General features: G+C 50.7%; 1 protein-coding gene across 8 annotated transcripts in view; it reads right to left on the reverse strand.

Moving 5' to 3' along the window:
- Positions 1-3171: 3171 nt before the first annotated feature.
- PPP4R1 (protein phosphatase 4 regulatory subunit 1) overlaps positions 3172-13679 on the reverse strand; it is a 69654-nt gene continuing 59146 nt past the window's right edge. For all 8 annotated transcript variants that reach the window (XM_082418654.1, XM_082418652.1, XM_082418653.1 and 5 more), the window contains 5 exons: positions 9155-9255; positions 6301-6421; positions 6075-6209; positions 5521-5662; positions 3172-4317 (listed from right to left, as the gene is read on the reverse strand). In XM_082418654.1, the coding sequence (XP_082274780.1) occupies positions 4154-4317; positions 5521-5662; positions 6075-6209; positions 6301-6421; positions 9155-9255 (663 nt within the window). In that variant the 3' untranslated portion in view covers positions 3172-4153. The remainder of the gene's footprint in view (positions 4318-5520; positions 5663-6074; positions 6210-6300; positions 6422-9154; positions 9256-13679) is intronic.

Here is a 13679-nt window from a genome sequence, read left to right on the forward strand (position 1 = left end):
CACTTTACTAGAGATACTGAAAAACCAAAACACACCAAAACCCCAGAAAAATCTCAGACTAGAGGACCATCCAAGACAGGCGCACACAAACACACACACACTCCACTGTTCCTGTCCTTGTTCTGACTGAGGCCCTGGGAACGTCCTCCGGGCCCGGCCCCGCCCGCAGTGAGACCGTCCCAGGGTCCCTGTGAGAGGTCCCCCGCCTCATCCTGCTCTCCCTCCCCTGGGCGTCTGCCTGGGGAACGGTCCCTACAACGTCCTTTGCTCCAGCATCTTTGGAAGCGGAGGCCCGCCTGCTCTTGCTGGGACACCTCTCGGGGTCAGCGCGGCGACATCCACGGGGCCGCAGGCCACCCAGCTCAGGGGCCTCCAGGAGCTGCTCACAGCTTCCTCATGGAACATCTAACGACACTACCCAGTAGATGTTCGCATCCAATTAATAACCACCATCAGCTCATGAACACTAAACACAGCTGATCAGGGTACTGACTAAAAACTCTGCATCAAATCTTGCCAAATTTAAATCAGCCAAATGTACCCTCCATAAGACCTGTCAGACATCAAACTGTAACAGTGCTGTAAAACGTCCCAGGGACTAAAATCTGATCACTCGTTAAGTTTCTAGGAAAAGAATTTTTAAGGAAAATAACTTCTGTCAGATGAGACTAAAACTAGTCCACTAGTTCCCTATGAAAATGGTCCAGGAATTAACTTGGGTTAGTGGGGTTCACAGCAGAAAAGGACTTCAACAAAAATGAATCACAGCTGGTATTTTGTGTTTACAAATAGTCAAGATGTTCTCAAGGTCAAACCTCCACCAGGGCATAACACTCGTATTCAAGGGGTCCACAGAACGCCCAGTTTGGGAGTTCCTGGTGGGGGATCTGAGACTCCAGCTCCGGTGGGGAGGAGACACATGAGCCCAGGGCTGTGCCCCCGGCAGGTCACCCGCGAGCACCCCCCGCGGGGCCCCGTCGCCCCGCTCCACGCACCCGGCCCTTGATGCGTTTATAGAGGCGAACGCGGGAAACCTCGAGGTCCTGCTTACTCACATCTACTCCCAGGCTCACCTTCTGTAACTGGTTTCAGTCAGAGGATCGTCACCTTCCAAGAGGCATGGGCTCGGCTCTGAGCTGCTGGGAGCCTCCACCTTTTCCTCCCTGTCGCTCACTGCTTCCAGCTCCTGGAATCCTGCACGGAAAACGTTACCGCACGAGGAAAGCAGCACGGGTGTCTGGGGCCCGGGGCGCAGCGCCTCTCCTGTCGGGCTCCCGCCTCCTGGGAGCATCCCCGACACGCCGGCCCGCCCTCTGGGCCCCGGCACCCACTCCCTGGGACCTAGTGCTGCCAGGGAGAGGCCCACCCGGCGCCGGGCAGGGGTGCGAGGGTCCCCCCCGGGCTGAGTTGCCAGGCCGGCTCTGTGACGGCTCCGAGGGCCTCAGCCCTTGCCAATTCAGGGTTCTAGAGGGTTCTAGACAAACCGCACGGGTCTGGTGTCAGAAGTATCTCCAGGGCTTAAGGACAAAGCTCACAGGCAAAAAGGTGACCCCCAAGCCACTAAGAGTCAGAGAGGAGGGCTGGTGGCCTCGGGGTGGCAGATTCAGGGAGGGACACTCACATACTCACGAGAGCTCGCGGGCGCTTCTTCCCGGGCAGGGATGCGGGGACTGGGGACCAGGCCCGGCCAGAGGAGGCAGCCGAGGAAGAGGCTGCAGGAGTGGGTGGAAGAGAAACACCGGCCACGGCCAAGGACATCGGCTGAGCAGGAAGCTCCAATTTTGGGGAAAAAAAAAGTTTCCTCTTCACTCTGGTCACTAATAAGTCCCACATCATCACAGAATTTCTCCTGAGATTAGCTACCCAACATCAATTACCTATGAGGACATATCATTATTCTTTCTACTGTGAAATTAGAAGATTTGGTTACTAACTGGTTTGCAGGCTGTTTTTGCCTCTGGGGGGATTTGGAAGAACCGTGGAGTCGTCAGTGTCCCGCTGCCTCCAGGGGCCGGTTTCCTTCCGTCCTCTGGGCTCGGCGGCCACGACTCCATCCGCACCTGCAGGAGGACCCGGGGTCACGGCGGGAGGGCCGCAATGTCGCCACTAAAGAGCGAGCTGAAATCAGGAGCCGACGGTCCAGCCTCGTCTTCTTTGAGCGCCGTCAGTGATGGTTCAAACCGGGGCGGCCTTGGCCATTAAACGATGCTGGTGGCCTTCCCTGTCCGCCGCTGTGGAGGGACCTGGAATCACAGTTCTTCGGGACCCGAGGGTGTGAGGACGCGGCTTGGTGACATGGGCCCGTGCGAGGCTACACGGGAAGAGCTGGCCTAAATTCAAGCTGTTTACCCCAAAATGGACTATTACTATTACCACTGCTTTAAAAGACTGCAGCTATTAGTGTAGAATTCTAATTAATTTACAGAACTGAAGTTTGGGGGAGGGGCAAAGTATATAATAGCAGAGAACGTGCACATCAAAAATTAGGCTAAATGATATCAAAAGAGATCTCACCCACCTTCAACCTCTGCTGAGGCTGATTGACAGATGCCTTCCCCAGCCGCCACCACCTACCACCTTCCACTCCACAGCCCCGCCCTTATTACCTGTGCCCCACCTTACCTGTGTTTACTGATTCATTTGTCTCAGTGGAATCTGGTCACACATTATTCCCAGTGCACAAATATCCAGGTTATAATGCAAGAGTAAGAGACCAAAGGCTCATCTGTAATGACATATACAGGAAGCAGCTTGTGCATCCCCAAATCTACCCGCCAAGGCTCAAGGCCCTACTCGGCTTAACTACAAACCTGGGGAGTCCCCACTAGCTGAGGAGACAAAACCAAAATCACAGAAGCACCGTGGCCACTCAGAGGCCAAGGGTCTTCCAACCTGGGCTCAAAAAAGCAATGAGCATCTCTCCACAGCCCTTCATAAAAGCACGTTCACGCAGCATCTCACCTGACGCAGACACGTGTGGGCAGGCAGGCTCCACCACTGCCCCTTGCACAGGTAGACCTGGGCTCGGAGGCCTCTCCCGGGAGTGAAGACCCCAGGGTGAGCCCCAGGCGCACGCTTGCCCTCGGCGGGGCGCTGCCCAGGAGGCCCCGCTGCCGGCCAAGAGCAGAAGTGGCCCGGGGGTGTGCACAGATTTCAAAGAAATTACCGTACTAGTTAAAAGACATATTTTAATCTAGTTTTCCCATTTTATACTAAAATCATTAATACAGATCACAAATTGCATTTATTCGCAGATATCTAGAAAACAGTCAAAAGTGTATCTATCTCTCTGTATAGATCTTAGTAATAAATTTTATTTGAACAAGAGAACTTGTGCACAAGAGTTGAACGGCATGATTACAGACTGCGGCCCTCCCCAGGGGAGGCACAGGTATGTACAGTATGTGAGACAAAGTTGCACCTCAGAGCTGATCATGATCAAGTCAAAAACACCTGACATACAGTATACGTGCTAATAAATTTCCTTCAGGTCATGACCAGCATGAAAAAAAATCAGGACATAGATACTCAGCAAAGGCTCTGTAAATGTGCACAGCAATATGCTGCATTTAAGAGTTAAAATCAGACTCTACTTAGTGTTAGCATCAAGCCCTTAGGAGAAATCCAAAAAATATCTCCTTTCCCGTTCACACACGTCAAAAACTATTCACACTTGGGGCTGGACTGGGCAGCTGGCCTCAGACCCCACCAGGGCCTTGCCCGTGTGGACACAGCGAGGGTTAATACTGGAGGTCTCTTCCCCATCCCGGCTCGCGGCCGCCTTCTGGCTGCACTTCCATCTCTCAGTCATTAAATTAAACCAGCAGAAAGCAACGCAGGCCTCTGGGAGTCCCATCCCTTCCACAAGGAGAATGCTCGGCCAATTCAAGTTTCGTTCAGTCAGGAAGACAGAAGGATTTAAGGCTTCGGTGACGATTATAATCCTCTGAGAAATTATTTTCCCTTCAAGTCAAGATAATAGTGTTTACTGTACTTTCTCTTGACTCTGAAAATCCCTGGTATCGGTGTAGGCAACTTGCACCTGCAATCAAGTCTGCAAGGGAGGAAGGTCCCCCACAGCTGTCCCAGGCCACGTGTGGTCACGAGCCGAACCTCGGCTCCCCGGAAGTGGGGAGACCCCGGTCCACGCCGTCTAGTAGGTGGAGGAGGCCGTGCTCATGGCATCTTCGGAGATCTTGGTGCTGGCCGGGTGGATGCTTGCGAAGTACTTGACGTCACTGTCACGGTCCATCTGAAGAGCCATGATGGTCTGCTCCACGGCCTCCTGGTGACAGCTGGCAGAGGTTAGGAAATACTCTGGAAACGGGAAGAGCAAATCACAAATGAAATTAGCTTTGTTGGATTATAAACAGTAATCCAAATTGATTTGTGTTCTATGAAAAAAATCCCCAAATGTAGGAGAATTAGAAGATTTATCTTGTTTTTTTTTTTTTTTGGCTGTGTTGGGTCTCCATTGCTGCGCGCAGGTTTTCTCTAGTTGCGAGTGGGGGCTACTCTTCATTGCGGTGCATGGGCTTCTCACTGCGGTGGCCTCTCCTGTTGCAGAGCACGGGCTCTAGGCGCACGGGCTTCAGTAATTGTGGCACGTGGGCTCAGTAGTTGTGGCTCGCGGGGTCTAGAGCGCAGGCTCAGTAGTTGTGGTGCACAGGCTTAGTTGCTCTGCGGCATGTGGGATCTTCCCGGCCCAGGGCTTGAACCCGTGTCCCCTGCACTGGCAGGCGGATTCTTAACCACTGTGCCACCAGGGAAGCCCCTATCTTGTTTTTATAACAGACTAAATCTCATGATATTTAATGGCAGCAATGTTAGTAAATATGTTAAAACTTGTACTTGTTACAGCTATTAATTAACTCAGTGAAAGGAAAAACATTTCCAAATACAAACCACACACACAAAACCAGAGTCCTCTCTGTCTGTTCAATATGATAAATTCCAAAGGAGAAAAAAGAAGCAACGTTCATTTGCCCATATTCTTTGAAGTCTATTACAAACTTCTTTCTGTGCTTTGTTCATGAATTCACGCATTCAAATGATATTTATTAGGCATTTTGGGGGGATTACAATAAGTAAAACAACCTGAATCTTGAGGTGCTCACAATTTGCAGCAAAGCAAACACTAAGGGGCACGTCTTCTGCCTAATGAATGAAACGCAGAAGGAAACTCAAACACGCCTCCCGTCCCGATGGCAGCGACAGACGTTCACGTGGGGCGAACCAAAGGCAGTATTAGTCACATAGTCCTCACTGAATTTCCAACTTTCCAAACTACTAAGTTTTAAATTATAAAGAAAAATTCATCTAGAACAGAACAGTGAAAATTCAACATCACTCTCCTCGCCCCTTAATCGTCTTGTGTCCTTTCTGGACAGGAACCACCACTAACAAGTCGCAGCACATTCTCGGACCAGACCATTCCTACGACCCCAACCCTTCCGCTCGGGCGCCCACCTGTCCCGTGTCCCCACCACCTACCCTTCTCCTCGTGGGTCACCTGCCTACCTTTTTCTAGCAGAGTTTGTCGCAGTGTCTTCGCGAGGAGCACGCGGACATTCGGAACCCTATCGTTTGCCAAGGTGAGCAGGTGTGGCATCAGATGCACAGCGAACTGGTCCATGGGCAGGCATTCATCTTCAATGACGGTCTGGGGACAGAAAGACCTGCTTCAATCTGCCGGCTCAGTCGACCAGGCCGTAAGTAATACCAGCTCGCAAAACCTTTTAGAAACAACTCAAGTGCCTCAGGTTTCAGTTACAGCTTTTAAAAACAATATTCCAGGCACTCAGGAGCTCAAAACAAAGGGATACAGTTAAGTCCCCGCAGAGACACACAGCTGTGACCTGCCCCACGGAGGCCTGGCATCACAGTTACGTTCACAGCCGCAGACCCGCAAGCTCCGTGGACCGATGGCCGGGGCAGCGCCGCTTCCGGGAGCTCGGGGGACGGAGCGGGGAACGATGAGCCAGATGGCGAAGCTCTGCCCTCAAGGATGAGAGCGAGGGTGTGGGGGGGGCAAGGGGCCCAAGGAGGCAGGCAGCCGGCGCAGCCGCACTCACCTGGCAGACAAAGACGAAGGCCTGCCGCCCGGACCACCGGGGACAGCGGCCGAAGCTCTCCACCAGTTCGCGGATGAGGTCCACCCCGAAGGTGGGCGGCGCAGCCCGGTGCAGCTTCCGCACCATCTCGCCGACCTAGGGGGGCATGCGCCGGTGAGCCACACCTCTGCCTGGTGTTCTCACCAAACGTGTGCTGGGCTAAGGCTGTAAGAACTTGAACACGTACCAACTTGTAGGAAATCCAACGCACAGAAGAAACTTTATCTGCACACAGATTCAGGGCAATGGGGCGTAAATAGTCATAAATGTCTCTGGGGCTGTATAAGTCTAGAAGTAAGATCAGCTGTCTACAAAGTGAATTATAAAAATAAAAATACAGTTACAATTCAACAATAAACACGACAAATGAAAATAGGTTGCTCATCTGAAGCGTGAATCACCGGGGTCGTGTCTGTGAAAGGAACACATGCAGAGACCAGCGACTGGCCTGGACGCTGTGTGTCTGGATCTGCATCTAAACAACACACACGTTCAGGACACAAACACTGCGGAACTGTATCCACGGCGACGGACACAGAGCAAAGCGCGTCCTGGCTGGCTGCATGGGGACACGGGACACGGTCCCGCGGTGCCCGCTGAGGACCTGCTGGGAAACTCCCGTCCACACAGCAGCCTCAGGCAGCCGCCGTGTACCCGTCAGGCTCCAGGCAGCTTCTCAGGGAGGCTCCGGTACCAGGGGTGGGGGACACAGGGAGGCCCCTCTTGCGCCTGCTCCCACCAAGTGGCCGAGAACCGGGGACCAGGGCGTCCCCCAGCAGCCTGAGTGGAGGACGCAGCGACACCCTCCCAGGAGGACCACAGACACGCTGAGACTCCCACCTCCCGGGCTATGTGTCTGCGGTGGGTTATGTGTGCCATCGGCAGGAGGTGGACGACACAGACAACCAGCGATGAGCCGCCCCGCACGAGGGCACGTGGATCCCCCGAGAGACGCCCCGCAGATGCCTCTCAAGGAGCAAAAGCCTCCTGCGGCCCGTGGAGGGGCAGCAAAGCCTGTCCATCCCCCCGCCCAGGCAAGGCCAGGCTGCAGCCGGGGACAGGGGACAGGAAAGCCTGTTCCCAGCGTGGGGCCGCAAAGCCTCGGAGCCAAGCGCGAGTCTCGTCCTGCCGGGGAGGGGTGGGAAGCACTGCCCTGACCGAGCACGGGCCCAGGGCAGAGACACGAGCCCCGGGGCGGGTGGGGCCTCTGGGGGGCCCAGCACACAGGCCTCCCCGAGACCGAGGCCGAACCAAGGGGCAGAGGGCCCCCCTCGCCCAGCACCCAGCGGCCTCCACCACGTGGCAACCACAGCCCAGGGCTGGGAGGATGGAGGGGCACAGGGGAGCACGGTCGGATGAAAGCAGGGAAGGAGGGGCGCATGCGCGGGGGTTGGGGGGTAGGAGGGGGGCAGAGGCTTAAAGGGATGCCGAGGCACAGGGGCGGAGGGGCGTGGGGAGCACAGGGGCGGAGAAGCGAAGGGATACAGGGGCAGAGAGGCGAAGGGATACAGGGGCGGAAGAGGTGAAGGGATACAGGGGCGCAAGGGGTGAAGGGATACAGGGGCGGAGAGGCGAAGGGATACAGGGGCGGAGAGGCGAAGGGATACAGGGGTGGAGAGGCGAAGGGATACAGGGGCGGAAGGATGAAGGGATGCAGGGGCAGAAGGGGTGAAGGGATACAGGGGCGCAAGGGGTGAAGGGATACAGGGGCGCAAGGAGCGAAGGGATGCAGGGGCGAAGGCGCAGAGGGGGCGCAGAGCATGGGAAGAGGAGGCCCCCAGCCGCAGCTCGCACCATCAGCAAAAGGCAACGGCAGCCCACGGCTGGACGAAATGAAGTGCAGAGGGCACAGAAGGTCATACGGAGACACCACCACCCAACCCAGCACCTGCTGCCTGGACGGGCTCAGCCGTCCACACCAGCTGCAGAGGAGGCCAGGCAAGACAGAACTCAGGGCAGTTATCCTGTCATGCACCGAAAGAAACTCAGCCCCAAACTCCACACCCAGCAAAGATATCTTTTGAAAATGCAGGTAAAGTCCAGAATCCAGAATATTTAATAAAGAACTCTTACAATTCAGCAACCCAATTTAAGACAAACAGCCCGATTAAAAAATATGCAATGGACTTGAATAGACATTTCTCCAGAGAATATATACAAATGGCCAACAGCACAAGAAACGGTGCTGGACATCACTAAACATTAAAGAAATGCACATCAAGACCAAAGTGAGATGCTACTTTACACCCACTGTAATACTGGCTACAATTAGAAAGAAAAAAAAAAAAGGAAAACAGCAAGTGCCAGGGAGGATGTGGGGAAATGGGAACCCTCATCCACTGCTGGCGGGAACGTAAAACGCTGCAGCCATTGTGGACACAGTCATGCAGGTCCTCAACAAGTTAAACAGAATTAGCGGATGACCCAGCAAATCCACCTCAAAAAACTTGCATCAGTACATCAATGCTCACAGCAGCACTACTCACATCAACCAGAAGGCAGAAACCACCCAGATGAATGGGTTAAAAGGTGGTATGTTCACACCAGAGTATTATTCCCTCATCACAAGTAACGCAGTTCTGACACAGCTGCCACACGGATGGACCCCGACAACACTGTGCTGGGGAGGGAGCCGCGCACAGAGGCCGGGGGTTACGCGGCGCGTCTGGAGCAAACGCTCAGAAAAGCGAACACGCACGGAGACAGCGGACTGATGGCTGCGGGGCCGCTGCTTATGGGCGTGCGGTGTCCTTCTGGGAGGATGAAATGTTCTACAACTAGACGGGGGGACACTGCACCAGCAGCAAAAGTGGTTATGTGTATTTTACCACAATCAAAAAAAAGTGAAGGTGACATGGTCTTACAAAAAAGAGCTGAGAAAATTCACTGCCAGCAAGACCTGTGTTACAGGCAGTGTTAAAGGAACAGGATACCACGCAGAAACTTGGACCCACACAAAGTAATGAAGAAATCCAGGAAAGGTAAAGATGAAGCAACACCCCCACCCCCGAAACACAGTCCGATCAAGTATGAGAACTTACTCAGCCAGTTCAGCTCGAAAGCGCCAATTTCTACTATTGTCTGTCACCAAAAACTCCTGAAGTTGATAAAGATATTCTCTTCTTTTGTCAATATGAAGAAGCTGAAGAAACAAATAAAAATATTCACTAGGACATGGTAGAGACATTATTTCCTTTACCAGACTGCTTAAAAAAAATGACTCTAAATCACATGGTTAGTTCTTCTGAAGGAGAACAGATGTAGTAAGTACATTTGTTTTAAAAATTGGTATTAAGTCCATTTTCCCTGATAATCCCGTTGATCTTCAAGAGTCATTCTCCCCTTTTGAAATATATGCTTCTGGAGCCAGTGAGTGGCCTCTACTGTCCACTGTCCCCGGGCAAAGCTTTACTAGAACACTCCTGTGACATCCTTGTTGTCACAGACCCTTTGAAGACAGGGATTATGCACCTACGCATAGTGTGAGCCCAGTGGACAGCACTGTGATGGCACACAGTAGGTGCTCAATAAATGTTTGAGTGAAAAAAATAAATTGATCCCAATAACCGTTCTATAAATATTTAAAAGTAGGTTTATAGTCAACAAAGGGGAAAACACTAAAAGTTGATAAAAATAGAAGCAAATAAATTTAACTACATCAAACAGATAAGAGTCACACAGAAAAAGTCTAACTTTAAACTCAGTATTCTGACCATATATCTTCATGGAACATGTTCTAATGACAGAAAGTGCTGAAGGAAATCTTGACCATTACTTGGTTGATTTGATGTTGGAGTAGTTCTAAAACGTAGAATTGAGCAAATGACTAAATAATTTAACGTTTTTGAAACCAGAGTTTTTACCACAATAGAAAAGAAAAAAAATGTGAAGAAAGGAGAGGAAATGGTACTGGATTGGAAGTAAAGATGCAATATGAACTAAATAATTTTTTAAAACCCCCCAAAAAATCCCTCCTAGCTCCTGTCCCCTGAAAAAGCCTAAAAGAAACGACGTCTGGGAGCAATGAGCGTGTCTAGTGCCTGGATCTTGGCTTCTAAATCCCAGCTCTCCACCAGAAAAGACCAGGGCTCCTTGGAGAGATCCTGACTCCTGGCTGGAGAGAAAGGAGAAGGTGGGCCTGAAAGTAAGATGTGCCTGCAAGAGAGGGGGCTGATCAAAAGGACACAGGAGGTGGCTTAAGGGGCTCTTATTCACCAGATTTGATGGTCAAAACAAACGAGAGGAGGAGCTTCAAGACAGTGGAAGAGTAAGACGCGGAGATCACCTTCCTCCCCACAAATACATCAGAAATACATCTATGTGTGAAACAACTCCTACAGAACACCTACTGAATGCTGGCAGAAGACCTCAGACCTCCCAAAAGGCAAGAAACTCCCCACGTACCTGGGTAGGGCAAAAGAAAATACAGAGACAAAAGAATAGGGATGTGACCTGCACCAGTGGGAGGGAGCTGTGAAGGAGGAAAGGTTTCCACACACTAGGAAGCCCCTTCGCGGGCGGAGACTGCGGGGGGCGGAGGGGGGAGCTTCAGAGCCACGGAGGAGAGCGCAGCAAAAGGGGTGCGGAGGGCAAAGCGGAGAGATTCCTGCACAGAGGATCACTGCCGACCAGCACTCACCAGCCCGAGAGGCTTGTCTGCTCACCCGCCAGGCTCGGGCTTTGGTCGGATCCCAGGGAGAGAACTGGGGTTGGCTGCGTGAACACAGCCTGAAGGGGGCTAGTGCGCCACAGCTAGCCGGGAGGGAGTCCGGGAGAAAGTCTGGAGCTGCCGAAGAGGCAAGAGACTTTTCCTCGCCTCTTTGTTTCCTGGTGCGCAAGGAGAGGGGATTCAGAGCGCCGCTTAAAGGAGCTCCAGAGACGGGCGCGAGCCATGGTTATCAGCGCAGACCCCAGAGACGGGCATGAGACGCTAAGGCTGCTGCTGCTGCCACCAAGAAGCCTGTGTGCAAGCACAGGTCACTATCCACACCTCCCCTCCCGGAAGCCTGTGCAGCCCGCCCCTGCCAGGGTTCCGTGATCCAGGGACAACTTCCCCGGGAGAACGCACAGCATGCCTCAGGCTGGTGCAACGTCACGCTGGCCTCTGCCGCCGCAGGCTCACCCCGCATCTGTACCCCTCCCTCCCCCCGGACTGAGTGAGCCAGAGCCCGCGAATCAGCTGCTCCTTTAACCCTGTCCTCTCTGAGCGAAGAACAGACGCCCTCAGGTGACCTACACACAGAGGCAGATCCAAATCCAAAGCTGAAACCCGGGAGCTGTGAGAACAAAGAAGAGAAAGGGAAATTTCTCCCAGCAGCCTCAGGAGCAGTGGATTAAATCTCCACAATCAACTTGATGTACCTGCATCTGTGGAATACCTGAATAGACAACGAATCATCCGAAATTGAGGGGGTGGACTTTGGGAGCAACAATATATATATATTTTTTCCTTTTTCTCTTTTTGTGAGTGTGTATGTGTATGCTTCTGTGTGTCATTTTGTCTGTATAGCTTTGCTTTTACCATTTGTCCTAGGGTTCTGTCTGTCCATTTTTTCTTTTATTACTTAAAAAAAATTTTTTTCTTATTTTTATTTTTTATTTTAATAACTTTATTTTATTTTATTTTATCCTCTTTCTTTCTTTCTTTCTATTTTTTCTCCCTTTTATTCTGAGCCGTGTGGAGGACAGGCTCTTGGTGCTCCAGCCAGGCGTCAGGGCTGTGCCTCTGAGGTGGGAGAGCCAACTTCAGGACGCTAGTCCACAAGAGACCTCCCAGCTCCACGTAATATCAAACGGTGAAAATCTCCCAGAGATCTCCATCTCAATGCCAAGACCCAGCTCGACTTAACGACCAGCAAGCTACAGTGCAGGACACCCTATGCCAAACAACTAGCAAGACAGGAACACAACCCCATCCATTAGCACAGAGGCTGCCTAAAATCATAACAAGGCCACAGACACCCCAAAACACACCACCAGACGTGGACGTGCCCAGCAGAAAGACAAGATCCAGCCTCATCCACCAGAACACAGGCACTAGTCCCCTCCACCAGGAAGCCTACACAACCCACTGACCCAACCTTAGCCACTGGGGACAGACACCAAAAACAATGGAAACTACGAACCTGCAGCCTGTGAAAAGGAGACCCCAAACACAGTAAGTTAAGCAAAAGGAGAAGACAGAGAAACACACAGCAGATGAAGGAGCAAGGCAAAAACTCACCAGACTTAACAAATGAGGAGGAAATAGGCAGTCTACCTGAAAAAGAATTCAGAATAATGACAGTAAAGATGATCCAAAATCTTGGAAATAGAATGGAGAAAATACAAGAAACATTTAACAAGGACCTAGAAGAACTGAAGAGCAAACAGAGATGAACAACACAATAAATGAAATCAAAAATTCTCTAGAAGGGATCAACAGCAGAATAACTGAGGCAGAAGAACAGATAAGTGCCCTGGAAGATAAAATAGTGGAAATAACTACTGCAGAGCAGAATAAAGAAAAAAGAATGAAAAGAATTGAGGACAGTCTTAGAGACCTCTGGGAAAACATTAAACGCACCAACATTCGAATTACAGGGGTGGGTCCCAGAAGAAGAAGAGAAAAAGAAAGGGACTGAGAAAATATTTGAAGAGATTATAGTTGAAAACTTCCCTAATATGGGAAAGGAAATAGTAGTTAATCAAGTCCAGGAAGCACAGAGAGTCCCATATAGGATAAATCCAAGGAGAAACACGCCAAGACACATATTAATCAAACTATCAAAAATTAAATACAAAGAACAAATATTAAAAGCAGCAAGGGAAAAACAACAAGTAAAACATAAGGGAATCCCCATAAGGTTAACAGCTGATCTTTCAGCAGAAACTCTGCAAGCCAGAAGGGAGTGGCAGGACATATTTCAAGTGATGAAAGAGAACAACCTACAACCAAGATTACTCTACCCAGCAAGGATCTCATTCAGATTTGACGGAGAAATTAACAGCTTTACAGACAAGCAAAAGCTAAGAGGATTCAGCACCACCAAACCAGCTTTACAACAAATGCTAAAGGAACTTCTCTAGGCGGGAAACACAAGAGAAGGAAAAGACCTACAATAATAAACCCAAAACAATTAAGAAAATGGTAATAGGAACATACGTATAGATAACTACCTTAAATGTAAATGGATTAAATGTCCAACCAAAAGACGCAAGCTCACTGAATGGATACAAAAACAAGACCAATATATGTGCTGTCTATAAGAGACCTACTTCAGGCCTAGGGACACATGCAGACTGAAAGTGAGGGGATGGAAAAAGATATTCCATGCAAATGGAAATCAAAAGAAAGCTGGAGTAGCAATTCTCATATCAGGCAAAATAGACTTTAAAACAAAGACTATTACAAGAGACAAAGAAGGACACTACATAATGATCAAGGGATCAATCCAAGAAGAAGATATAACAATTGTAAATATTTATGCACCCAATGTAGGAGCACCTCAATACATAAGGCAAATACTAACAGCCATAAAGGGGGAAATTGACAGTAACACAATCATAGTAGGGGACTTTAACACC

Source organism: Balaenoptera physalus (assembly GCF_965194825.1).
Source record: "Balaenoptera physalus genome assembly, chromosome: 12".
Classification (NCBI taxonomy): domain Eukaryota; kingdom Metazoa; phylum Chordata; class Mammalia; order Artiodactyla; family Balaenopteridae; genus Balaenoptera; species Balaenoptera physalus.